At 40.8% G+C, this 26,839-nt stretch overlaps 1 protein-coding gene and 1 long non-coding RNA gene across 4 annotated transcripts in view; one reads left to right on the top strand and one right to left on the bottom strand.

The window, feature by feature from the left end:
* The window catches only part of LOC124253653 (retinoic acid receptor RXR-like), a 70,423-nt gene extending 51,957 nt beyond the window's left edge, over positions 1 to 18,466 (top strand). For 2 of the 3 annotated variants that reach the window (XM_046687467.1, XM_046687468.1), the window contains exons 6-7: positions 16,865 to 17,089; positions 17,919 to 18,465. In XM_046687467.1, coding sequence (XP_046543423.1) covers positions 16,865 to 17,089; positions 17,919 to 18,172 — 479 coding nt within the window. In that variant the 3' untranslated portion in view covers positions 18,173 to 18,465. Of the gene's footprint in view, positions 1 to 16,864; positions 17,090 to 17,918 lie in introns of all 3 variants that reach the window. The other variant, XM_046687466.1, reaches the window with a different exon arrangement.
* On the bottom strand, positions 957 to 24,878 carry LOC124253654. Its single transcript, XR_006892255.1, has 3 exons — positions 24,868 to 24,878; positions 12,374 to 12,380; positions 957 to 1,053 (listed from the first exon to the last, which is right to left on the bottom strand). It is a non-coding gene; the product is annotated as an uncharacterized LOC124253654 (long non-coding RNA).
* Positions 24,879 to 26,839: the final 1,961 nt, after the last annotated feature.

The raw sequence follows: 26,839 nt of genomic DNA, 5'->3' as shown, positions 1-26,839 counted from the left end.
TTACATTAGAAACAATAATCATGTAATAATTATAAAGAAATAATAAAAATTAATTAATAAATGTGCATTAGATTACATTAGCAAAATATCAACCACACTGTGATAATTTCTTAGAATTCCAGCTAATAATTTTAAAGCCAAGATTTGATGTACTGGTATTGTTGCTAATGTCACATTTATGACGGACCTAAATGTTGCTAATGTCTGTCAAATGTAAAAGATTCTGACACTAACATGTTTTTTAAAATAACATAAAAATAGAGTGCGTTGTTTCAGTTTTCATATTTTGTGCATTAAGTAACCACAGCACATTCAAACATATCACAAATATTCTGATTTTTGTCTCTTTAAAATGAGTTATCAGTAATCACTGATGTGTGCACTTTTCAATGGACGATGTCACATGTCAACTGATCCGAATTGGAATATGCAATTGATCTATATAATTACACTGTCTGGATGTGAACTGTACTTCTTGATTTTTTACCCATGAAGGTCCGGGTTAGAAAGCGTTCAGTAATCCATGCTTGTTGTAAGAGACGACTAACGGGATCGGGTGGTCAGGCTCACTGGCTTGGTTGACACATGTCATCGGTTCCCATTTGCGCAGATCGATGCTCATGCTGTTGGTCACTGGATTGTCTGGTCCAGACTCGATCATTTACAGGCCACCGCCATATAGCTGCAATCACTCACTTCACGATTTATGTTTTTAATCATTTAAAAAAAAAATTATTAAAAATTTCATTGAATTTTGTTTACAATATATTCAGTGAAATCATGTGGACCAAGTCACTGTTATTAACAGCAACCACGGTCAGATAGACACTATTGAAGTACTGAAAATAACCAAAAAAGGACACATTTGTAATAAATGCCAAACGTTGTATATTTGTTGAAGTTTAACTAAAATATGTCAACATTACATACACGGGTACCTCGTTGGGTTCTTAATAGATACTGTAATCGTATATATTTTCACGGGGTGCAATTTTCGCGTAAAGTTCACAAAAGGCCTGTTAGCGCAGTTGTTTTTTCGTGCATTTCAAACACCTGAGTGATGGTATCCATCACAACGTTTTCTCAACCGATAGTCATGCAATGATCAAAGCTACATTGTGTTAAGGAATAACCGGTAGGCGAACATCTGGAGTTCTTGACATTGTTTGATCACGTAATTTGTAAACATGGACCGGGAATAATTGCTTTGATGTTGTTATCTGAGAGAATAAACAAATTACATGTTGTTCCTACTTGAGTATTTGTCATGACTTCACCATGAATATTTCGCATGGTATGATTATTGGCGCACAATCGTTGGTCTGAAGGCATTTTGGTTTTATCACTGAAACTGCTCTCTCAAACGCACTCAGTGCATACTAGGCGTATCACCCGAACACACCCGGTGAAATGCACGGGAAAAACGAGTAGGTTTTGTATATATAAGACGGTGATCAGCGATACACGGCGCATTCGCTCCTTTCTGCCATTGGGTGATGTTCGTTACATGTCGTGTGTTGGCATTTATTTAGACTAGGAATGACTTAGATGTTAGATGTTAGATGTGTAGGTTCAATTGGCTATTGTGGTGTTAGGTTGTTGAACTTGCATTAGTGTGTTTAAGGGTTAGACAATTAGTGATATTTAGCAGTTCGTTTCATCTCAAAGTTCATTTAGAATCACTTAAGAGAATCACGCTTAGTTCTTTGTAAATTTCATAGTTTTCTCACTTATAATAGTTATCACGCTTAGTTCCTTGTTTTAGGCCAAAAGGTAAGTTCGAAATTTTAGTTGATTAGGAATTCAGTTAATTTGCATAGCTCTGCCCAATCGCTTTTATTTTCCACTGCGCAACATTTGGTAGAAGAGCGTGGTTTCTCTCTGGTTAGAATATTCAGTTATACTTGCATTAGCATTTAGTTCAGTTAGATAGTTTAAGACATAGAATAGTTACTGTGAAATAACTATTCACTATGTCAGAGTCCAAGCCAACTGCTGGGGCTATGTTAGAGGTCGCTCCTGGCGAGATAGAACTGAGAATAGCTAAACTTAAACATCAGAAGACTGTATCAAAGTCGGCTTTAACTAAAGCAAAGAACAAATTGTTGAATTTAGTTGAAATTGAGACTCCAGATCGTAAAACAATCAGGAATGCCATAGACCAGGTTAGTTCCTTGCAGAGCAAGGCTATAGGTATCATAGTTGAGTTATTAGAGGCTTACAGCTTGATTGGTGACTCTGACAAAGTTCAGAAAACCAGTAAGGAAATTGAAATTGTTGAAGATGAGATTCAACTGGCCCTTGATAATGCTGAAGGGTTTCTTAGAACCAATGCACCTGCTAGTTCAAAGGCATCGAGCATTAAGTCTGGAATATCAAGGTTATTTCATTCTGACGCAAGTCATCTCGCATGAGAACTGTAAAGGTTCACAACATGGTTCAGGCGCTAGTCAAGGTGACACACCTAATTCACCCAACATAGGCTGTGTTTCACAAAAGTCAAATGTGGTTAGAAAGCTTCCACTTAACAATCGAAGGGTATTATTCCTCTTCAGGTAAGTCATCTAGGCAGCACAATTTAGGTGAAGACATGTGGAAACAATTGAAGCTGAGTATCCATCCCAGTATTTCATGGTGACACTAGAGAATACTGGCTGCTGGAAAGCTGCTTTCATGGCATGTGTTGATAAAGCTCCAGCCACTAATGAGTATAAGCTTCTGCAGCTTAAACAATATCTTTCTGGTGAAGCAGCACAACTTGTAGCTAAGTTAGGTCACAGTGCCTCAGTCTATGATGTGGCCTTAGAAAGGTTGGATAGAAAGTATGGCGGCAAGCGACGCCAGATAGCACTGAAACTGGAAGAAATATATAATTTCAGGCCAATACGACCAGGGAGTGCTAAAGATTTGGACAATTTTGCTGATATGCTTGATGTAGCTGTTGTCAGTTTGAGGGAATCTGACACGATAGAGGAATTGGGGAGTGGGTGTTTGTATTCACTACTGGTTAAGAAAATGAATGAGAATATGATAACGCAGTTTCACAGATGGATGTTTGAGCACCAAAGACAAGAGTCAGTTGAGACACTTAGGGAATGGATACTACAAGAGTCAGAGTTCCAGACAATAGCTTCAGAGGTAAAACATGGAATAGTTAACAAATCAAAGACAACAGATAGGAGAGATAGCAACAAGAAAGGAACATTCGCAAGCACACATAACCGAGCTAAGGCAAGGCAATGTCATGTTTGTCATGGAACAGATCATGACACGTGGGGTTGTGCACAGTTCAAATCTCTTGGTCTACCAGAAAGGTGGGATAAGGCAAAACAGTTAGGTTTATGCTTTCGCTGCCTTGACATCGGTCATCTGGGTAAATCATGCAGTAGAATTGTGAAATGTGGGCTTGATGGCTGTAAGGCTAATCATAACAGGTTACTTCATGACAACAGCAAAGTGGCCAGGAACGATAGGGCTGGCAGTGGTGTTGCGGAGGTTAATGATACAACCACAAAGTCTCATGAAAGTAGATCAGAAACAACCACCTTGTCAACTTCTAAACAGGAAGCACATTATCTTGCTCTTAGGACAATTCCTGTCGCTCTTAAGAATGGTAGTCACAGAATGACCGGCCAACGCATTGCTCGATGATGCTAGTAATGCATACTTACATCAACGAGGATGTAGCATATGAACTTGGTGTGCAAGGTAATACACAACAAGTGTCGGTCAATGTCCTGAATAGTAAACAGGAGACGCTTTGACAGTATGCTAATTGATGTTGGCCTAGAGAGTATGGATGGTTCAGTAGACATGACCATTACAGCTTTGACAACTACCAAAGTAACAGGTAGAATGAAAGTTATTGATTGGCGAAACATGCAAAGCAATGGCCACATTTGAGGAATATTCAATTCCCACAGGTAAGTTCTCGCCCATAGTTGACATCCTAATAGGTATGGATTATTTAGAGCTGCATTCTTCTTTCAAAGAAATCTGTGGGCTTCCAAGAGAGCCAGTAGCTAGGTTGACACCTTTAGGCTGGACTTGTGTGGGTCAGATACCAGGTTTAGACAGGCACGCAAACACATGTTGCAGGTTCATTCTTCATCCAGAATACGGAGGTAGATGCAGATACAAATCTTGACTCTTTGATTCATTCGCTTTGGGAATCTGAAAGCATTTCGGTTCAACAACAGTTAGAAGTCTTGATGAGGATGTTGCAGTTAAGGCTGTAAAACAATCTCTTGTGTACAAAGAAGACAGATATCAGGTTGGCATTCCATGGAAGGAGGGTCGTGATAGTCTGCAAAACAATTATGACATGGCATACAGTCGCCTTGTCAATATAGAAAAGAAGTTGTCAAAAGATCAAACCATATCAGAAGCCTACAATGACGCCATAGAACAGTACATACAAAAGGGTTACATCAGAAAAGTACCTGAAACTGAAATAGGTCAAAGTAAATGGTTCTTGCCTCATTTTCCGGTAATTAAACCTGACAGAACTACAACAAAGGTAAGAATAGTATTTGATGCTTCGGCAAGGAATAAAGGCATATCCTTGAATGATGTTATTCATCAAGGCCCTAAACTACAGAATGATCTGTTTGAGATCTTGCTGGTTTCGAAACACCCTGTTGCAATCATTTGTGATGTTGCTGAAATGTACCTCCAAATTGAACTTGCTCAGGAGGACCGCATATATCTAAGGTTTCTTTGGAGATCGATGGATCAAAACAAAAGCCAGATGTGTTTGAGTTCTCAAAGGTTGTATTTGGACTAAATTGTTCTCCATTTCTAGCTCAGTATATCACTCAGGAACATGCGAAATCACTTGAGAAAGAACTTCCATTAGCTGCAGCTACAATAGAAAAGTCAACCTACATGGATGACAACATTGATTCTGTAGAGACAGACAGTAAAGCTATAGAGCTCTACAAACAGCTGCAACAGCTGTGGAGTAGTGCAGGAATGCATGCTCGTAAGTGGGTCTCTAATTCCATACCAGTTCTCCAACAAATACCAGAAGTAGACAGACTAAAGGAGATAAACATTCAAATGAGTGAATTGCCATCTGTAAAAGCATTGGGCTTACTATGGAGTGCTGACTCAGATGAGTTTAGGTTCTCATTCATGTCGTCTAAGCAGGATATCAAGATGACTAAGAGGAACTTCTTGAAAAAGAAACTGCTAGGTTGTTTGATCCTCTAGGGTTCCTAGGTCCATTCACCATAAGAGCTAGAGTTATCTTGCAAGAGATGTGGCTATCGGGTGTAAACTGGGATGACACTATTAGTCCAGATCTGGAACAAAAAGCATGGACTTGGTACCACGAGGTTGAAAGTTTGTGCTCGCTTAGAGTTCCAAGGGAACTCAAGATCAACTTAGATACTTCGAGAATGAAGTTGCACACATTTGTAGATGCTTCAGAAGTAGCGCTTTGGAGCTGTAGTTTTCTCAGTTACTTACTCAAGGGGATTGTCAAAGGACTAGTCATCTGGTAGCTTCAAAGTGTCGTAGCCCCTCTCAAAGCAGTTAGTATGCCACGGTTGGAGCTTCTCGCTGCTGTTCTTGGGGTTAGACTGATTTTGCAGTAGCAAAAGCATTAGAGTTGCCTCTACAATGTGTAACATTGTGGTCTGACAGTCTGAACGCCCTTTGGTGGATTAGAAGACAGAGTAGATGTTTTAAACCATTTGTAGCAAACAGGATTGCATACATACAGGAACATACAAACATCAGTCAATGGAAATACGCCCTTCCAAGCAAAATGCTGCAGACATTCTTAGTAGAGGTGCAGATGTTGAAACCCTTTCCACTGACAAATGGCTGCATGGTCCTACATTTCTGACTCGTGATGAAGATGAGTGGCTGAAACAGACAGTTGCCTATGACAACTGTGAGAATCCAGAACTAAAAAGGCTTCTCAAGTAAACGTAGTCATGTTTACTAAATCTGACTCAAACACTGATAGGTTAGAACCAAATAGATATTCTAGCTGGAAGAGACTCTGCAGAGTGTATGCTTGGGTCTATAGGTTTCTTAACAATGCTAGAGCTCCATGTTCACTTAGAAAGAAGGGTGAACTGGATGGGAGGACATTGAGGACTTGAGAAACAGCAATACTTGTAAGAAATCAAAGGGAAGAATTTCCTGATGATTACTCTTCACTGATGAGAAAATCAGAGTTGTCAGCAAACAGTAAGTTGGTCGGCCTACAGCCTTTTGTTGATGACAATGGGCTAATGAGAGCAGGAGGCAGACTGAGGTTTCTTGGATGTATTGTCTTTGAGGCCAGACATCCTATTATACTCCAAAGACATTCCTGGGTCACCAAACTGGTTGTCAAATATTATCATGAGCAGGTGAGTCACATGGGTACAAATAGTACGCTTGTCAGCCTTGTCCACTAGATTCTGGATTATTTCAGCTAGAGAGGAAATACGCCAGTGGGAAAGACAGTGTTCATGGTGTAAAAGGCAAAAAGCCAAACCAGCACATCAGATAATGGCAGATCTCTCTAAGGTTAGGGTACGATGTTCAATGAAAGCATTTGTGACAACAGGTGTGGATTATGCAGGTCCGCTTTTACACGGTACAAGGTCGAGGTAAGAGTCGACAAAAACGCTTATCTCTGCCTTTTCACATGTCTGTCAACACGAGCAGTACATTTAGAAATGGCTTTTGGGTTAGACACGGATTCGCTTCTGAATGCCTTGTTTCAGTATGGCTTACAGACGTGGTATGCCAAAGGAAATAATCTCAGACAACGGGACTAACTTCGGGGCTGCAAAGAGCTGAAACAGCTCATTGCTGGTCTAGATTCAGGCGAAGTTAAATCAACTTTGGCAAACAAAAGTGTCAACTGGATTTTCAATCCCCAAATGCCATACTTTGGAGGAGTCTTTGAGTCGCTTGGTGAAGTCGGCCAAAAGAGCTATGTATGCTATTTTGAGTTCAGGGATGTTAGTGATGAGGAACTCATGACAGCCATCATAGGAGTGGAAGCTCTTATGAATTCTAGACCTTTGACGATCAAAGCCGCGACATCCACAGGATGATGTTCCACTCACGCCCAATCATTTCCTACATGGTCAGGTAGGTGGGGAATTTGGCGCCAGAGTTAGACTCTACCTCCTTCAGCCCTAAGAAGCGATGGAGAAGAGTTCAGGAACTCATTAGACACGTGCAGGGAAACGATGGATGAGAGAGTGGCTCCCATCTCTCAACATCAGGAAGAAATGGTTCACACCATGTCGAGACCTACAGGTGGATGACGCTGTGATTGTAGTATCTTCTCGATACTCCTCGTGGAGTTTGGCCTCTAGGCAGAGTATTGAAGACCTATCCTGGAAAGGATGGTCACGCATGCTGCTCTAGATGTTCAGGTTGGCTTACGGTCTTGAAAAGGCCTATCACAAAGGTCTGCCCTCTTGAATGGAGTTAATGGTAAAATGGTGAAATGATGCTTGTAACAGCAAATGATGTACATACTCATAGATAGTTTTCCTTGGTTCTCCCATTTAGTCAGTTTTAATGATAGACAGGGATCTATCATGGAGGGGGGCATGGTCTGAAGGCATTTTGGTTTTATCACTGAAACTGCTCTCTCAAACGCACTCAGTGCATACTAGGCGTATCACCCGAACACACCCGGTGAAATGCACGGGAAAAACGAGTAGGTTTTGTATATATAAGACGGTGATCAGCGATACACGGCGATTCGCTCCTTTCTGCCATTGGGTGATGTTCGTTACATGTCGTGTGTTGGCATTTATTTAGACTAGGAATGACTTAGATGTTAGATGTTAGATGTGTAGGTTCAATTGGCTATTGTGGTGTTAGGTTGTTGAACTTGCATTAGTGTGTTTAAGGGTTAGACAATTAGTGATATTTAGCAGTTCGTTTCATCTCAAAGTTCATTTAGAATCACTTAAGAGAATCACGTTTAGTTCTTTGTAAATTTCATAGTTTTCTCACTTATAATAGTTATCACGCTTAGTTCCTTGTTTTAGGCCAAAAGGTAAGTTCAAATTTTTAGTTGATTAGGAATTCAGTTAATTTGCATAGCTCTGCCCAATCGTTTTATTTTCCACTGCGCAACATTTGGTAGAAGAGCGTGGTTTCTCTGGTTAGAATATTCAGTTATACTTGCATTAGCATTTAGTTCAGTTAGATAGTTTAAGACATAGAATAGTTACTGTGAAATAACTATTCACTATGTCAGAGTCCAAGCCAACTGCTGGGGCTATGTTAGAGGTCGCCCTGGCGAGATAGAACTGAGAATAGCTAAACTTAAACATCAGAAGACTGTATCAAAGTCGGCTTTAACTAAAGCAAAGAACAAATTGTTGAATTTAGTTGAAATTGAGACTCCAGATCGTAAAACAATCAGGAATGCCATAGACCAGGTTAGTTCCTTGCAGAGCAAGGCTATAGGTATCATAGTTGAGTTATTAGAGGCTTACAGCTTGATTGGTGACTCTGACAAAGTTCAGAAAACCAGTAAGGAAATTGAAATTGTTGAAGATGAGATTCAACTGGCCCTTGATAATGCTGAAGGGTTTCTTAGAACCAATGCACCTGCTAGTTCAAAGGCATCGAGCATTAAGTCTGGAATATCAAGGTTATTTCATTCTGACGCAAGTCATTCGCATGAGAACTGTAAAGGTTCACAACATGGTTCAGGCGTTAGTCAAGGTGACACACCTAATTCACCCAACATAGGCTGTGTTTCACAAAAGTCAAATGTGGTTAGAAAGCTTCCACTTAACACCCGAAGGGTATTATTCCTCTTCAGGTAAGTCATCTAGGCAGCACAATTTAGGTGAAGACATGTGGAAACAATTGAAGCAGTATCCATCCCAGTATTTCATGGTGACACTAGAGAATAATGAAGGCTGGAAAGCTGCTTTCATGGCATGTGTTGATAAAGCTCCAGCCACTAATGAGTATAAGCTTCTGCAGCTTAAACAATATCTTTCTGGTGAAGCAGCACAACTTGTAGCTAAGTTAGGTCACAGTGCCTCAGTCTATGATGTGGCCTTAGAAAGGTTGGATAGAAAGTATGGCGGCAAGCGGCGCCCAGATAGCACTGAAACTGGAAGAAATATATAATTTCAGGCCAATACTGACCAGGAGTGCTAAAGATTTGGACAATTTGCTGATATGCTTGATGTAGCTGTTGTCAGTTTGAGGGAATCTGACACGATAGAGGAATTGGGAGTGGGTGTTTGTATTCACTACTGGTTAAGAAAATGAATGAGAATATGATAACGCAGTTTCACAGATGGATGTTTGAGCACCAAAGACAAGAGTCAGTTGAGACACTTAGGAATGGATACTACAAGAGTCAGAGTTCCAGACAATAGCTTCAGAGGTAAAACATGGAATAGTTAACAAATCAAAGACAACAGATAGGAGAGATAGCAACAAGAAAGGAACATTCGCAAAGCACACACATAACCGAGCTAAGGCAAGGCAATGTCATGTTTGTCATGGAACAGATCATGACACGGGGGTTGTGCACAGTTCAAATCTCTTGGTCTACCAGAAAGGTGGGATAAGGCAAAACAGTTAGGTTTATGCTTTCGCTGCCTTGACATCGGGTCATCTGGGTAAATCATGCAGTAGAATTGTGAAATGTGGGCTTGATGGCTGTAAGGCTAATCATAACAGGTTACTTCATGACAACAGCAAAGTGGCCAGGAACGATAGGGCTGGCAGTGGTGTTGCGGGAGGTTAATGATACAACCACAAAGTCTCATGAAAGTAGATCAGAAACAACCACCTTGTCAACTTCTAAACAGGAAGCACATTATCTTGCTCTTAGGACAATTCCTGTCGATTCTTAAGAATGGTAGTCACAGAATGACCGTCAACGATTGCTCGATGATGCTAGTAACGCATACTTATTACATCAACGAGGATGTAGCATATGAACTTGGTGTGCAAGGTAATACACAACAAGTGTCGGTCAATGTCCTGAATAGTAAACAGGAGACGCTTTGACAGTATGCTAATTGATGTTGGCCTAGAGAGTATGGATGGTTCAGTAGACATGACCATTACAGCTTTGACAACTACCAAAGTAACAGGTAGAATGAAAGTTATTGATTGGCGAAACATGCAAAGCAATGGCCACATTTGAGGAATATTCAATTCCCACAGGTAAGTTCTCGCCCATAGTTGACATCCTAATAGGTATGGATTATTTAGAGCTGCATTCTTCTTTCAAAGAAATCTGTGGGCTTCCAAGAGAGCCAGTAGCTAGGTTGACACCTTTAGGCTGGACTTGTGTGGGTCAGATACCAGGTTTAGACAGGCACGCAACACATGTTGCAGGTTCATTCTTCATCCAGAATAATGGAGGTAGATGCAGATACAAATCTTGACTCTTTGATTCATTCGCTTTGGGAATCTGAAAGCATTTCGGTTCAACAACAGTTAGAAGTCTTGATGAGGATGTTGCAGTTAAGGCTGTAAAACAATCTCTTGTGTACAAAGAAGACAGATATCAGGTTGGCATTCCATGGAAGGAGGGTCGTGATAGTCTGCAAAACAATTATGACATGGCATACAGTCGCCTTGTCAATATAGAAAAGAAGTTGTCAAAAGATCAAACCATATCAGAAGCCTACAATGACGCCATAGAACAGTACATACAAAAGGGTTACATCAGAAAAGTACCTGAAACTGAAATAGGTCAAAGTAAATGGTTCTTGCCTCATTTTCCGTAATTAAACCTGACAGAACTACAACAAAGGTAAGAATAGTATTTGATGCTTCGCAAGGAATAAAGGCATATCCTTGAATGATGTTATTCATCAAGGCCCTAAACTACAGAATGATCTGTTTGAGATCTTGCTGCGGTTTCGGAAACACCCTGTTGCAATCATTTGTGATGTTGCTGAAATGTACCTCCAAATTGAACTTGCTCAGGAGGACCGTACATATCTAAGGTTTCTTTGGAGATCGATGGATCAAAACAAAAAGCCAGATGTGTTTGAGTTCTCAAAGGTTGTATTTGGACTAAATTGTTCTCCATTTCTAGCTCAGTATATCACTCAGGAACATGCGAAATCACTTGAGAAAGAACTTCCATTAGCTGCAGCTACAATAGAAAAGTCAACCTACATGGATGACAACATTGATTCTGTAGAGACAGACAGTAAAGCTATAGAGCTCTACAAACAGCTGCAACAGCTGTGGAGTAGTGCAGGAATGCATGCTCGTAAGTGGGTCTCTAATTCCATACCAGTTCTCCAACAAATACCAGAAGTAGACAGACTAAAGGGAGATAAACATTCAAATGAGTGAATTGCCATCTGTAAAAGCATTGGGCTTACTATGGAGTGCTGACTCAGATGAGTTTAGGTTCTCATTCATGTCGTCTAAGCAGGATATCAAGATGACTAAGAGGAACTTCTTGAAAGAAACTGCTAGGTTGTTTGATCCTCTAGGGTTCCTAGGTCCATTCACCATAAGAGCTAGAGTTATCTTGCAAGAGATGTGGCTATCGGGTGTAAACTGGGATGACACTATTAGTCCAGATCTGGAACAAAAAGCATGGACTTGGTACCACGAGGTTGAAAGTTTGTGCTTCGCTTAGAGTTCCAAGGGAACTCAAGATCAACTTAGATACTTCGAGAATGAAGTTGCACACATTTGTAGATGCTTCAGAAGTAGCGCTTGGAGCTGTAGTTTTCTCAGTTTCTACACTCAAGGGATTGTCAAAGGACTAGTCATCTGGTAGCTTCAAAGTGTCGTGTAGCCCCTCTCAAAGCAGTTAGTATGCCACGGTTGGAGCTTCGCTGCTGTTCTTGGGGTTAGACTGATTTTGCAGTAGCAAAAGCATTAGAGTTGCCTCTACAATGTGTAACATTGTGGTCTGACAGTCTGAACGCCCTTTGGTGGATTAGAAGACAGAGTAGATGTTTTAAACCATTTGTAGCAAACAGGATTGCATACATACAGGAACATACAAACATCAGTCAATGGAAATACGTCCCTTCCAAGCAAAATGCTGCAGACATTCTTAGTAGAGGTGCAGATGTTGAAACCCTTTCCACTGACAAATGGCTGCATGGTCCTACATTTCTGACTCGTGGATGAAGATGAGTGGCCAAAACAGACAGTTGCCTATGACAACTGTGAGAATCCAGAACTAAAAGGCGTTCTCAAGTAAACGTGAGTCATGTTTACTAAATCTGACTCAAACACTGATAGGTTAGAACCAAATAGATATTCTAGCTGGAAGAGACTCTGCAGAGTGTATGCTTGGGTCTATAGGTTTCTTAACAATGCTAGAGCTCCATGTTCACTTAGAAAGAAGGGTGAACTGGATGGGAGGACATTGAGGACGAGAAACAGCAATACTTGTAAGAAATCAAAGGGAAGAATTTCCTGATGATTACTCTTCACTGATGAGAAAATCAGAGTTGTCAGCAAACAGTAAGTTGGTCGGCCTACAGCCTTTGTTGATGACAATGGGCTAATGAGAGCAGGAGGCAGACTGAGGTTTATGGATGTATTGTCTTTGAGGCCAGACATCCTATTATACTCCAAAGACATTCCTGGGTCACCAAACTGGTTGTCAAATATTATCATGAGCAGGTGAGTCACATGGGTACAAATAGTACGTTGTCAGCCTTGTCCACTAGATTCTGGATTATTTCAGCTAGAGAGGAAATACGTCAGTGGGAAAGACAGTGTTCATGGTGTAAAAGGCAAAAAGCCAAACCAGCACATCAGATAATGGCAGATCTCTCTAAGGTTAGGGTACGATGTTCAATGAAAGCATTTGTGACAACAGGTGTGGATTATGCAGGTCCGCTTTACACGGTACAAGGTCGAGGTAAGAGTCGAACAAAAACGTTATCTCTGCCTTTTTCACATGTCTGTCAACACGAGCAGTACATTTAGAAATGGCTTTTGGGTTAGACACGGATTCGCTTCTGAATGCCTTGTTTCTGTATGGCGCATGACGACGGTATGCCAAAGGAAATAATCTCTGTGACAACGGACTAACTTTGCTACTGCAAAGAGCTGAAACAGCTCATTGCTGGTCTAGATTCAGGCGTAGTTAAATCAACTTTGGCAAACAAAAGTGTCAACTGGATTTTCAATCCCCCAAATGCGCCATACTTTGGAGGAGTCTTTGAGTCGTTGGTGAAGTCGGCCAAAAGAGCTATGTATGCTATTTTGAGTTCAGGGGATGTTAGTGATGAGGAACTCATGACAGCCATCATAGGAGTGGAAGCTCTTATGAATTCTAGACCTTTGACGATCAAAGCGCACATCCACAGGATGATGTTCCACTCACGCCCAATCATTTCCTACATGGTCAGGTAGGTGGGGAATTTGCGCAGAGTTAGACTCTACCTCCTTCAGCCCTAAGAAGCTGATGGAGAAGAGTTCAGAACTCATTAGACACGGTGGAAACGATGGATGAGAGAGTGGCTCCCATCTCTCAACATCAGGAAGAAATGGTTCACACCATGCCGAGACCTACAGGTGGATGACGCTTGTGATTGTAGTATCTTCGGATACTCCTCGTGGAGTTTGGCCTCTAGGCAGAGTATTGAAGACCTATCCTGGAAAGGATGGTCACGCATGCCGTTCTAGATGTTCAGGTTGGCGCTTACGGTCTTGAAAAGGCCTATCACAAAGGTCTGCCCTCTGAATGGAGTTAATGGTAAAATGGTGAAATGATGCTTGTAACAGCAAATGATGTACATACTCATAGATAGTTTTCCTTGGTTCTCCCATTTAGTCAGTTTTAATGATAGACAGGGATCTATCATGGAGGGGCATGGTCTGAAGGCATTTTGGTTTTATCACTGAAACTGCTCTCTCAAACGCACTCAGTGCATACTAGGCGTATCACTCGAACACACCCGTGAAATGCACGGAAAAACGCGAGTAGGTTTTGTATATATAAGACGGTGATCAGCGATACACGGCGATTCGCTCCTTTCTGCCATTGGGTGATGTTCTGTTACATGTCGTGTGTGTTGGCATTTATTTAGACTAGGAATGACTTAGATGTTAGATGTTAGATGTGTAGGTTCAATTGGCTATTGTGGTGTTAGGTTGTTGAACTTGCATTAGTGTGTTTAAGGGTTAGACAATTAGTGATATTTAGCAGTTCGTTTCATCTCAAAGTTCATTTAGAATCACTTAAGAGAATCACGTTTAGTTCTTTGTAAATTTCATAGTTTTCTCACTTATAATAGTTATCACGTTTAGTTCCTTGTTTTAGGCCAAAAGGTAAGTTTGAAATTTTAGTTGATTAGGAATTCAGTTAATTTGCATAGCTCTGCCCAATCGTTTTATTTTCCACTGCGCAACAATCGTTTTGCACTAAAAGCTCGAAAATTAATCCCACGCGAAAATAACTACGATTACAGTAGTTCCATTTATAAAATATATGATGTACCAAAGACCAAAGTGCCATGTACAAGGTTATTTATAGATATAATAATTAAACTAAGCAACTAAAATAATGCAGTGTTGAAATATCTTCCGTATTCGACAAAATACACAAATAAGTGACCATGATCTGAACAATATACCATATTCTCTGGAGTATAGTGTGCACCCATGTATAATGCACACCCCCTACTAAGGGATTCACTAATTTTTGGACCAAAAGAAATGATGACAATGATGTGCGATGTGCAGTCAGAAGACTGCATCAGCAGGGGGTTCAAAAATATGATTGTCCAACGTCCAGATACGGTAAATTTTCTGTCGGGCATCTAAACTGCTCTTTTCAACTTGCCTATGGGCAAGTAACAAATAAAATTGAATTTCATTTCCTGGAAAATCTACATACGTAAATGTCTGTATCTTAATCTGTTTTTCATTGAGATTTATCAGTTTTTAATTCCCGCTTTCTGCTGACATTGTTGCCGAAGAAAGATAGTTACTTTCCTTGGTTTTCGTGCCAACACGTTTAACACCGTTATCTGGTCTAAGTATAGCGCCATTGGCAACAAGTCTCAATACTGAAACGCGTTTGTTTCTTCACAATTTTCAGCAATTGCTACAGTTTGATTATCGTAAATATGTCACAAAGTATTTCTAGTTTCTTCGGCAGCAAAACAGATAGCAGTTCTACTAAAAGAAATTCAGAACAGTCGCAAGGGAGTGGATCAGTTAAAAACAAAGAGTACGATGACGAAAAACTTCAGAAAATTCATTCCCAGTTGGCAAGGGCAATTTCCGTGGGTTGAATACGATGGCGACGCAAATGCTATGTACTGTCCTATTTGTTTTTACTTGCCTTATGGCAAGTAAACTTTACAAACAATTTTGAACTCCTGCGTCATATCCCTTCAGCAAATTCAGGTATGATCAGACATGACACCAACAAGTCCTGATGACTCCTGAATTTTTATGCTAAGGGCAAACACTGTGGAATATTGTTGAGTGCGGCATAAAACAAGATCAGTCCATTTTAGTACAAGACAGTGAAATAGCATGATTAATTCGCGGATTTATTGGCATCGTATTTCCAGTGATCCATGGTAATGACTGTGCATTGTGAAAAATATATCGGAATTCAGAAGAAAAAGATTTTATCATACACTAGAAAATAGTCAGGCTGAGATGAGCGTGAACATGGAAGTATGTTGGCATTTGCAATGACTGTTGATATCTGTTCATTGACTGTTTTGTGTGATTTGTAACCAGTTCCTACCTAGCGCTCTCCTTTACTCGGGGCATCCTGATGAGTGCCACTTTAACATTTAAGTTAACAAAGCGCCCGAGGCGCTAAATTCATAGAATTGGTAATTTTGAGGTAAGATAAATTTTTCAGATATAATTCTGCCGATAATGTTGTTTGCAGTTATGTTATTGAGCATGTTTTAACTGAAACACTGGTAGAATTGAAGGAAGCGAACATGTGTACAGCTGATAGCTATATCCTGTTTAGTTTACGATTACACATGATAATCTTTATCTGTGAATATAAAACAACAAGAGATATAATGTAAATCCAAAATCTTGTCTTGTGATGTGTTATTTCAAATTTTTCATTGTTCAAGTTTAATACTAATACAAATATAATTTGCTGAAGGGATATGTTGTGGAAATACATTTTCATTTGTCCTTACCAAACCTCAAGAAAGAAAAGGTTGATTGTGAGGTCTAATCTTCCCATGTCATCAGGGCAACATAGCTATTGTTATACTAATGATAATGCAATTTGTTTATTTTTATCGATGGCCGGGTGTTAAATTGTATTTCACCATGTGCACCTGATGTTGTTCATGAAATGCGCCATTTCATGTTTCCATGCCCCTGTGGTCCAAATTTATCTCTGATATTTCAGTGTGGACACTTTTTTTTCTCTTTCTTTAGAAAAAAAAGGCTTTTGATATGAGCATGAAGGTTGGATGCATATTTAGGGATAAATGTGTTAAGTTCTAAAAGAAGCATTGATTTGTACCTTTGTCAGTGTTTTGCCCCCTATTTAACCTTTTGGACATGGTGCACATGGCCCTAAATGGGAACAAGATTTTTTGGATAACATCAGGTTAGATAGTATGGATAAATTTGAAAAAAAGCAACAAAATAGATTTTTTTAAGCAACTAGTTTAGATAAGGCTTGTGTACAATGTCTTCCTTTTGATAATTTCTTCATGAAACAAATGCTCCAGTCTAAGGATTTGGTTTAAGAAAGATAGGTGTGGTACTTCTTTATTGCCGCATCATCAAAACGTCTGCCACATGTAACATTTTTCAGGTCCCTTTTCAGAAGAAGAAAATTATGCAACAGCTTGAAATGTCAGTGAAAGGCACATGAATGCAAATAGTTATCTTGTCATCACGTGATATTTTTCTGTTTCAGGATGGAATGAACTGTTGATTGCTGGATTTTCACATCGGTCTATTGCTGTAAAAGATGGCATCCTGTTGGCAACTGGCCTTCACGTACATCGCAGTTCTGCACATCAGGCAGGGGTTGGGACAATCTTTGACCGAGTGCTCACAGAGCTGGTGGCCAAGATGAGAGAGATGAAAATGGATAAGACAGAACTTGGCTGCCTGCGAGCCATTGTACTCTTCAATCCTGGTAAGCAATGTAACATCAATTTTTGTTTTGTTTGAAGAACGGACCAGGAAGGTCAAAGCAGATTCAGTTCCTTAGACTGTTAGATTCAAGGCCTATTTTGTTGTCCCCTGCCGCAGCTCGGAACGGGGGACTATGTATTCAGCAGTGTACGTCCGTACGTCCCGATTCTTGTTAACGCGATATCTCATGAACTGTTGTACCCAATGTCTTCAAATTTGGTGTCAGCCTACATTGGGGGATTACGCAGACACCAGTCGATTTGCGTGACCTTGACGATATTTTCAAGGTCACCACGACACTTTGGCCACTTTTCACACTCTTGTTCAAGCGATATCTCATGAACTGTTGTACCCAATGTCTTCAAACTTGGTGACAGCCTACATTAGGGGATTACGCGGACACCAGTCGATTTGGGTGACCTTGACCTTTTTTTCAAGTTCACCTCGACACTGACCACTTTTCAAACACTTGTTAGCGTGATATCTCATGAACTGTTGTACCCAATGTCTTGAAATTTGGTGACAGCCTACATTGGGGGATTACGCAGACACCAGTCGATTTGGGTGACCTTGACCTTTTTTTCAAGGTCACCACGATACTTTGACCGCTTTTTAAAGCGGATATCTCATAAAACATTGCACCCAATGTTTCAAGTATGTTGACAGCCTACATTGGGTGATTATGCAGACACCAGTCATTTCAGGCATCTTGTATGTGACCCAAAAATAAAATGTCGTAAATATAGATATTCCATTCTTTAGCGGCGGGGGACATTGCCATATCAGTGGCAAACACTTGTTTAATGTGTTTTCTTCTCTGTTTCTTTCAGATGCTAAAGGTCTGTCTGCAGTGCAAGAGGTCGAACAACTGAGAGAAAAGGTTTATGCATCTCTGGAGGAGTATTGTAAAACTCGCTATCCTGATGAGCCGGGCCGTTTTGCCAAACTCTTACTTAGGTTGCCTGCTCTCCGCAGCATTGGACTTAAATGCTTGGAGCACCTGTTCTTCTTTAAACTAATTGGAGACACACCAATTGACACTTTCCTGATGGAGATGCTAGAAAATCCTAGTCCTGCTACATAGCCAGCATGCTGAACCACTGTCAGACAGAGTCGGTGTAGGTAGTAGCTGGGGTGAGGGATTATTGTCTGTCAGTCTCAAGGGGAGACTCGCCGTCATAATATTGAGCTGTGAATACCATCCAGCTGACCGGCTTCAGGACAGGCACTCATCATAATGGGGAATTGACTTGAATCTTAAATACTGAAGTGCTAGTATTCACTCTCCTACCCAGAGTTCCATGCAGCAAGCCAGCATAGTACCTCTGCCACAGGCCAGAAAGATGTGACGATTCGTCACATCTTGCACCGTTCATTCAATATAGTGTACATATTTCTTAACACTTTTGTTTTTGACGAGTCTACACATCTAATTAAACATCTTTGATAGAAAGGTTTAGTTTCACTGAGAAAATATCCTAAAACATGTAACACTATTTCGATTTGCGTAGCGATCGTTTGTTTACATAGGTTGTACAGCTCCACGTGCTGTCATCGAACCCGACGGAAAGCAAACAATGCAGCCAGTTTGATATCTAAAATATGTACTGTCATAAATCTTACAGTCGCAGTTGTGGAAGAATGTACATGTAACAATGTAAAACATTGTGAAGAGCGCCGAAAAGCTTGCGTAAGGCCAGTCTCTTCTTATTATGAATATGAGCGTTTGTTTACAAACAAGAGAAAGGTCCGGTCATGTGATATGCAAATTAGCCTGTGGCAGTGATGTTATGCTAAATCATCACTGCGCCGGAGTGTGGCTAGTATTGTGCTGGATCTCGTGCACCCTTCAGAATATATTGGGACTTCATTGTGTCAAACTAAATGGGTACAAAGTACCACACATTAGGCAAGAATGATCATAGTTATTAAACACAGTTGATCCCCTTTTCAAAATATACAGTAATGTTCACATAAGATTGTGTCATGATCTGTAACTGCAAATATGGGGAATATTTTCCCTTCACCTGGTAAACAAGTGGTGCAGATTAAAAAGCACTTTAAAAATATTCTGAACTATGTAAGATATTAAACTTTATTCTGATCCGTAAAATATGTTGTAAATCTTCGTAATATATGTATTATGTTAACAAATATATCCTGTCAAAAGAAGCAAAGCCATTTGATTTCTAATGATTAACTTTAATTGTTCTCTGTATTTTGAAGGTTATGTGTTTCAAATTTCTTCTCTTTTTTTTTCTACTTTGGTCATTTTACAGTGTAAAATGTTATTTAGTTTTATTGTATTTGTATTGTCTCTCTATATTTGTGAGAGACACTTACTACGTTGTAAATACCATGTCTGTATAGTTGTATTATTGATTTCCCTGTGTACATACATATATCTATGTAGAACTATAGTTTCAGTGCAGTTAATGTCCTATTGACTGTATTTGGTGGATGGGGGATGGTGTCATAATTCACACAGTACTAAGTTTACATACCCTGTCTACCTGCATGTTTGTCTGCTGTCAAAAACGAGTCAAGTCTGCCATGCAATATTTAGGGCACCTGTGTACAATGGCCATCATAGGAGAACTTGTTGCTTCATATCATGGATTTTGATATATATCTATTTGTTAATGGTAACACTTTTAGAATTCAGTAGAGATACTCAAACTGTGGTGAAGAGAAGATGTTTCTTCAGTGTGTTAAATACAAGTGTTATCTTAGCAAGGATTTAATTTTTCATGTTGCGAAAAGTTTTGTTTTTAATTACAGATATGATGAGCAAGTCTAGTAATGTATATACATGGACAAATTTAGTAAGTTGAATTTTGGTATCATCTCACATGTAGATTTTTCTAATGGAAATACATGTAATCTGAGAAATGGCATTTATATACATGATACATGTAAAGCGCTGTAGTTTGATTTTGACACAGCAATAGGTGCCACTTGTGGTCTTGTATGGTGAGTAATTAAATCACTGAGTGCAAAGGCTGGCTGAATTGCCCCAGTTGTTGCTGGGTACTACATTCTGTATTGTGAAACAATGATTGTTGTTCTCTTGGAGCTTGTTTGTGGTACTTAGGAAGATTCTTGCATATTGTTAACTACTTTATTTACTGCTTGGAGAATTACGTCAGCTTGTTTAGATGGCACTTTACAATGTTCTTACGTGTAATTTTCATCAAGTGTTTCTTAAACTTGTCAATTACTGAAAAAGATTTATCATGTTTACTGCTTATGCTTTTTGTTGATGATGAGGCTATAACAGCATGTGATCTGTAATGTTTATGAATCCATTTACACCTTTTATAATACATTACAAGATATATAGAAACACAGGAGTTCTGCTGCTATCTTGTCGTATTCGGCTGGTTATCCCGAAGACATATTTGTGTTTGACAGCTTTTAAGCAGTCATACATTGTCATTGTTAACTCAGTAACTGATCCATCTTTTTAAATCATAAGGCAAAGTTATCTTCATGTTGGTGCTCTGTAGGAATTACTTTAAGAAGATGTATGTTGGAATTTTTGTGCAAGTACATCCTCTGCTGAAATGGGAATTATAGACACATGTCCAGTTAATCATTGGAGCCATAACCAGTAGTGCAGAGTGCATTTCAACGGGTATATTGCACAAACTTTGGATTTGTGATAGTCAAGGTGATCTAGATTCATGTAATTTTGATAGGCCAGATATGCATAATATGGAAATGATGAAATTCTTACTCGACACTGCTTGTTTTCCTTACTGATACATTGTCAAGTTTTTAATATTGTAAAGGAGTATGATAGTATAGTGAGATGTGCATGAATGGTTCAATGCCTTGCTTGACCTCAAGTAGGTCATGTCACTCTTGTCAGCTGCATACATTGTCACAATCACCAACAATAAAATCATGAAGAAAAACGCCTTTGTCTTTCATTCAATTGGCTTCTCTTGTTTTGTTTCCATCTTTGAAATGACATTTGTAGGGTTAGACACTATTTAATGTTTATCAGTGTATAAGTAACATTAATTTAATATAAAACGGCAAAAGAAACTTTGCAACAGATTGAAATCAGTCTAATTCCAAAACTGAAAACAATAGAAGTTTGAGGTAAAGTATATTTAATATATCAACAATGCCAGAAAACATTGAAGAACAGAAAATTGGTGTTCTGCGATCACATATTCCACTAAAGACATCCAAAGCCAGTAGGGGGTAAAATTTCGGTTATCCAGATGCCCAGTACAATTCATTCAAACCCAGATAGTGGTTCCAGTCACAAAATGTGTCACTTTAATACGGTGTATGGCCACCCTGTGCAGCCAACCATGCAAGAACTCAACGTCGGATCGAAGACCTCAAACGTTTAATGAGGTTATGTGGCAAGTGGTTCCATTCAGCCTGTAGAGCTTGTACAACTCTTGTCTGTTGGTGGGAGGGTGTTGTCGGAGCCTTACACTCCTGTCCAAGATGTCCCAGAGGTGCTCTATGGGATTTAGGTCCGGAGAGCATGCCGGCCACGATAAGACGTCGACGTTGTTTGGGGCAAGGAAGTTCACAACAATACGAGCTGTTGTCGTGCTGGTACAGAACACCCTGGGGCTGTTGCTTAAAGTAGGGTAGTACCACAGGACGAAGGATGTCATCCCTGTGACGTTGAGCATTGAGATTTCCATTAATGACGACTAGTGGCGTTGTCTGGTCACCACAAATGGCACCCCACACCATGACTCCACCTCCACCGTACGGAACGACTTGTTGTACGCAGCAAGCAGCTGTACGTTCACCTCTGCGACGGTGAACATGTTGTCTGCCATCAACAGTAAACAAACAGAACCTGCTTTCATCCGTAAAAATCACACGTTGCCAATCCCGACGTTGCCAACGTCGTACCGTATTCGTCCATCGTAGTCTCCTGCGGCGATGTTCAGCGGTCAACATCTGTCCAGTGAATGGTCGATAAGCCCTGATACCCGCTGCCCGAAATCTTCTGGTCACCATGGTTGTGCTGATCCGCCGACCTAAAGCGTGCGCCGCCGATGACGTCACCGTGAGGAAGCGGTTGCGGAGGTGCAACGTACGCAGGTACCGGTCCTCCTGTGGCGTGGTGACCCGTGGTCTCCCTGTTCTGGGCCTGTCCAATGTCCGTCCAGTATGCCTGTATCGTTACAACAAGTTACCAATGGCAACACGGGAACAACCAAAGGTTCTTGCAACGTGGGTATGCGTTGCCCCCATCTGAATCATTCCGAATGCTCGCTTGCGTTGTTCTGCTGTCAGTCTTGCCATTTCCAAGGTGTTCTTTTCCCAATGTGAATGTCTAACATCGGTGCTGTGCAGTTTTTATACCCATGTGGCACGTGCAGTTCCGCCTGTAGTGGGGTCACATGATTTCCAATATTTCGCAATTTCAACAAGACACGTGCATATTGCCGGTTCAACGTTTCACGTGAGCATAGGTTGCGTTTGGGCTATGTGTTTATGACTATTTGGGTTTCAACCTATCTTGCTCATTTTTCGTAATATTATTTTCAAATGTGCAAAGATTCTTTTGTGGTTCAGTTTAGGTAACTAATATAACATTTCGAAAATCTATTGAGTAGTCTCATTAAAATAGAAGATTTAGTTTAGGAAGGATGCCTCTTGGCAGGAGGATTTGAGTGAGTGAGTTTAGTTTTACGCCTCAGCAATATTTCTGCTATATGGCGTCGGTCTGTAAATAATCGAGTCTGAAACAGACAATCCAGTGATCAACAGCATGAGCATCGATTGGCGCAATTGGGAACCAAGTCAGCGAGCCTGACCACCCGATCCCGTTAGTTGCGACAAGCATGGGTTACTGAAGACCAATATTCTAACCCGGATTTTCACAGGTAGGAGGATTTGAAGACACCTTGATCAGAGAGGGTTTTGGTGAACCATGAAGTGAACTTGCAACTCAGTATTACCAAAGGATTTGTCTGCTCAGGAATTATAGGCGCTAAGTGTGAGGACCAGTATTTTGGATTCAGTATTTTGAGGTTAATTGGCCCACTTCCGAATGTAAATGAGACAGGTTGTGTCAGTATGTTTTTTATGTTTCATATCTTGTGTTCTTTCTAAGGAAAGCTGAATAGCTATGAAAATTCACATCCGATTGACTCAAGAACCAATTCATTTTTCAATTACCTTCAGTTTTATGATCTACTCTACTTGGAGAGGGTCTGCAATAAGATAATTCAAGTTACCATAAGCCAAGGTCCAAGTTATCTTCTAACAAGACATGAAATTCTGAATACGCGATTACTATGGTCACTGTGGTATCCATACAAGCGAAACGTGCATAGGCACATGATTGATTGTTAGATGGAGTTGTTGGCAACCAAAACTGTCCTGGAATGGAAATTCTAATTTGGAGAGGTAATTGTAACATTTTATTATGAACAAAACCAAAACAAAATTGAAATTAGTTAACAAATTGCATTCTGAGATAAATATATATACTTTTATTCCTCCAAGGGAGAGTTTGGTACATAAGTTATATGAAGGTTAGGTATTTACACAGTATACATTGACATAAAAGCATGCATTACACGAGGATTTTAATTTAAGAATGTTTGTTTGAGATTTTTTCAAGTGGGTAAAGATATTTTATCAGTCTTTACAAAATGTTCACATGTCTCTTGGTCTGAAGGGATTGGTGGTGTACAGGACAGCAGACAGGTACCGAAGTCTCGTAGTCTGCACTTCAGTTCACATTCACATTGTATCACATGTAGGTCTGCACATACACAATCACACTTGCTGCATACACCAGTGTCTCATCCGGGTCTCCATAAGGCACACTTCTGGATGAGGGACGTGGCTACTGTTTTCTGGATGGGGTTGTTTCGCCATCACCCATGCTGTATGAGGTCACAGTGTGGAATGGATGTGGAAAGTTTTGATGATTTCAAAGGGTTTAGGCCTTTTGCATCGCAACCTGAGTTGGTGAGCACCATAATAAATGGCTTGAACCTGGAGCAGCTGTCTTATGTTCTTTCCCATGAGTTGAATTGGGCGTCAAGAATAATTCCAACATGTTCAGTATCTGTAGCCAGGGGCACGGATGGCATCTGCCAGCCTCCTCTACTGAGGTTCAAGCCATGCGCACCAGCTTTTTCTCACCCTTCTCCATCTTCTGCAACACTTTCACGAAGCAAAAATGTTCGGGTGTGCTCTTTGGACGATCATGCTGAGGTGCGAATGGCATCCCTCGAGATGGTTGTTCGTCCTTGGCATGGTCGTCGACCCAAGTGCTGGTGACGTAGTCTTGAAACTCATCATTCTGTCCAATGGCAGGGGCATAATCTCTATCCAAGCGTCTTGCACCATGGCCACTGGGAGGAGGGGAAGTGCTGCTGCTCTTCGTACCCATCTGTGAACCTCAGGATCCTGCTGGTAGACTTAACTGAAGCCGAGGTTCTGAACTTTCCTCCAGAGAGCTTGAATGTAGTGGAAGTAGCATCCACAGACGTCACAGTTGGAGACAACCGTCTCAACAGCGTTGATGGCAGCGATTTCAAAGTCAGTCTGGTCCCAGAGAGGAGCGCAGCAGTAGAATGTGCCGTCCATGTAGAGGGTGTCCACTTTTTGCAGGAGGGTGTGACGAAGCAGAGAATCTTGTCATCATTTATACATGTCCTTCTCACACTGAATAATCTCTCTCAATAAATTATTCTACTCTTCAATCTCCTTCTCGTGTGAGATTGAGAAAACATTTTGCTAAAAAGTAAATGCCTGTAAAGTTTTCAAAACAACTTTGCTCTTTGCCTTTTACTCTTTACTCCCCTAATCCCATTGCAGGCATCAGTGCACACTAATTGAAACAGTCCAGTTGTGTGCAGGTAGGCATATTGCTGTCACAACACACTTTGTAGCTATTATTCCCTGTAGCTATTTCTTTCTTGTAGGCATTAGTAGACCTAACCGTGTTCAGGTACATGTAGTCGTATTGCTGTCACACCAAACTTTGTTGCTATTATCCCTGTAGCTATTTTTCCTTGTAGGCCTAAGTAGGCCTAACCATGTTCAGGTAGGCATATCACTGTCACAACAAATTTTGTAGTTTTTATTCCCTGTAGTTATTTTCCCATGTAGGCATTAGTCTACCTAACCGTTCAAGTACTGCCGTGGTCATCAAATTCACCAGGTTCCTATAGATCGTGTTTGGGAAATGTAGTGACGTCTACGCTGCGTACCAGATCCGCCAGATAATGTTCGTGATTTTGCAGCAGAGTTGCAGAGAATATTGGAACTGTAGGACAAACACCCCCCAGTCAACCAATGCAACAAAGTCCTGAGACCTGACACCAGCTGGATGATGAGGTTATACAGGCGAAGCATGCGCGCAGAAGAGCTGAACGTCAGTGGCGGAAATCCAAACTGGAAATCCACAGACAGATTTTTGAGGAATCTGGTGCTCACCAAACCAAAGGCTATTCAAAACCTCAACACTTCAGCTCAGTCGAAAGAACAAGCTGATTCACTGGCGGGTTTCTCCACTGACAAGGTTGGAAGATTGTGATCTGAAGCACTGACATCATCTGTGCTTGGATCTCCTCTTGGTGAGGACAAAACCTTCGTGGGCAACAGAATGGCCATGTTTCAGGCAACGGACCACAATGAAGTTGAGAGGATAATAAAAGATTCACCTTGGAAGTCCTGTCCACTGGATCTGATACCAACTTACACGCTTACATGCTGTTTGGACACCCTTTCACAAGCTATAACATCTCTGCTCAATACGTCACTGACGCAGAGAGTGGTGCCTACAGACTTCAAAGAAGCATTGATCAGACCACTAATTTACAGTTTCTATCCAAAGTCTTGGAAAAGCTTGTCTTGACACGGCTAAACGAACATCTTATCAGTCATATACTTGATGGAGGTGTATCAGTCTGCATACCAGACCAGGCATAGTACAGAAACAGCGCTATCCAGAGTTCAAAATCACCCGTAAAGGTCCGGGTTAGAATATTGATCTTCAGTAACCCATGCTTGTCGTAAGAGGCGACTAACGGGATCGGGTGGACAGGCTCGCTGACTTGGTTGACACATGTCATCGGTTCCTAATTGCGCCGATCGATGCTCATGCTGTTGAACACTGGATTGTCTGGTCTGACTCGATTATTTACAGACCGCCACCATATAGCTGGAATATTGCTGAGTGAGGCGTAAAACTAAACTCACTCACTCACTCAGAGTTCAAAATGACATCCTGAGGAGCATGTATTACTCTCCAGGAGGTGGTACTACTTGTGCTCCTCTACCTGTCAGCTGCCTTTGACACGTTCGACCAGCAGATACTCCTCAACAGGCTGGAAAACACCATTGGAATCTTTAGACTGGTTCAGATCAGATAGATTGATGAGGGTATCAGAAGATGGTTAACATCTGAGGACCATCACTAAGAATCTGGCATGCCTCAAGGATCAGTTCACGGCCGAGTGTTATTCTCACCGTACATCTCGCCAGTTGGTGATATCATCAGGCGACATGGCCAACGAGTCCACGGGTATGCTGACAACAGTTATGCATCAGTGTCGTACCTACCTCTGTACCGCTTTGCCATTATCAGATTGAAGAATGCCTTGCAGATATTCGCGTGGGTGGCCGTGAATTCCCCGAGATTGAATGATGACAAAACGGAGTACATGATCATTGGCACCTTGGCACAATTAAAGAAAGTGACAACATCCCTATTCACGATTGGTGACTCAAGCATACAACC

Source organism: Haliotis rubra, unplaced genomic scaffold (assembly GCF_003918875.1).
Source record: "Haliotis rubra isolate DU_JTF1 unplaced genomic scaffold, ASM391887v1 Scf548, whole genome shotgun sequence".
In the NCBI taxonomy this organism is placed as follows: domain Eukaryota; kingdom Metazoa; phylum Mollusca; class Gastropoda; order Lepetellida; family Haliotidae; genus Haliotis; species Haliotis rubra.
The sequence above is the reverse complement of the archived record's forward strand: the minus strand, read 5'-3'. Positions and strand labels throughout refer to the sequence as shown.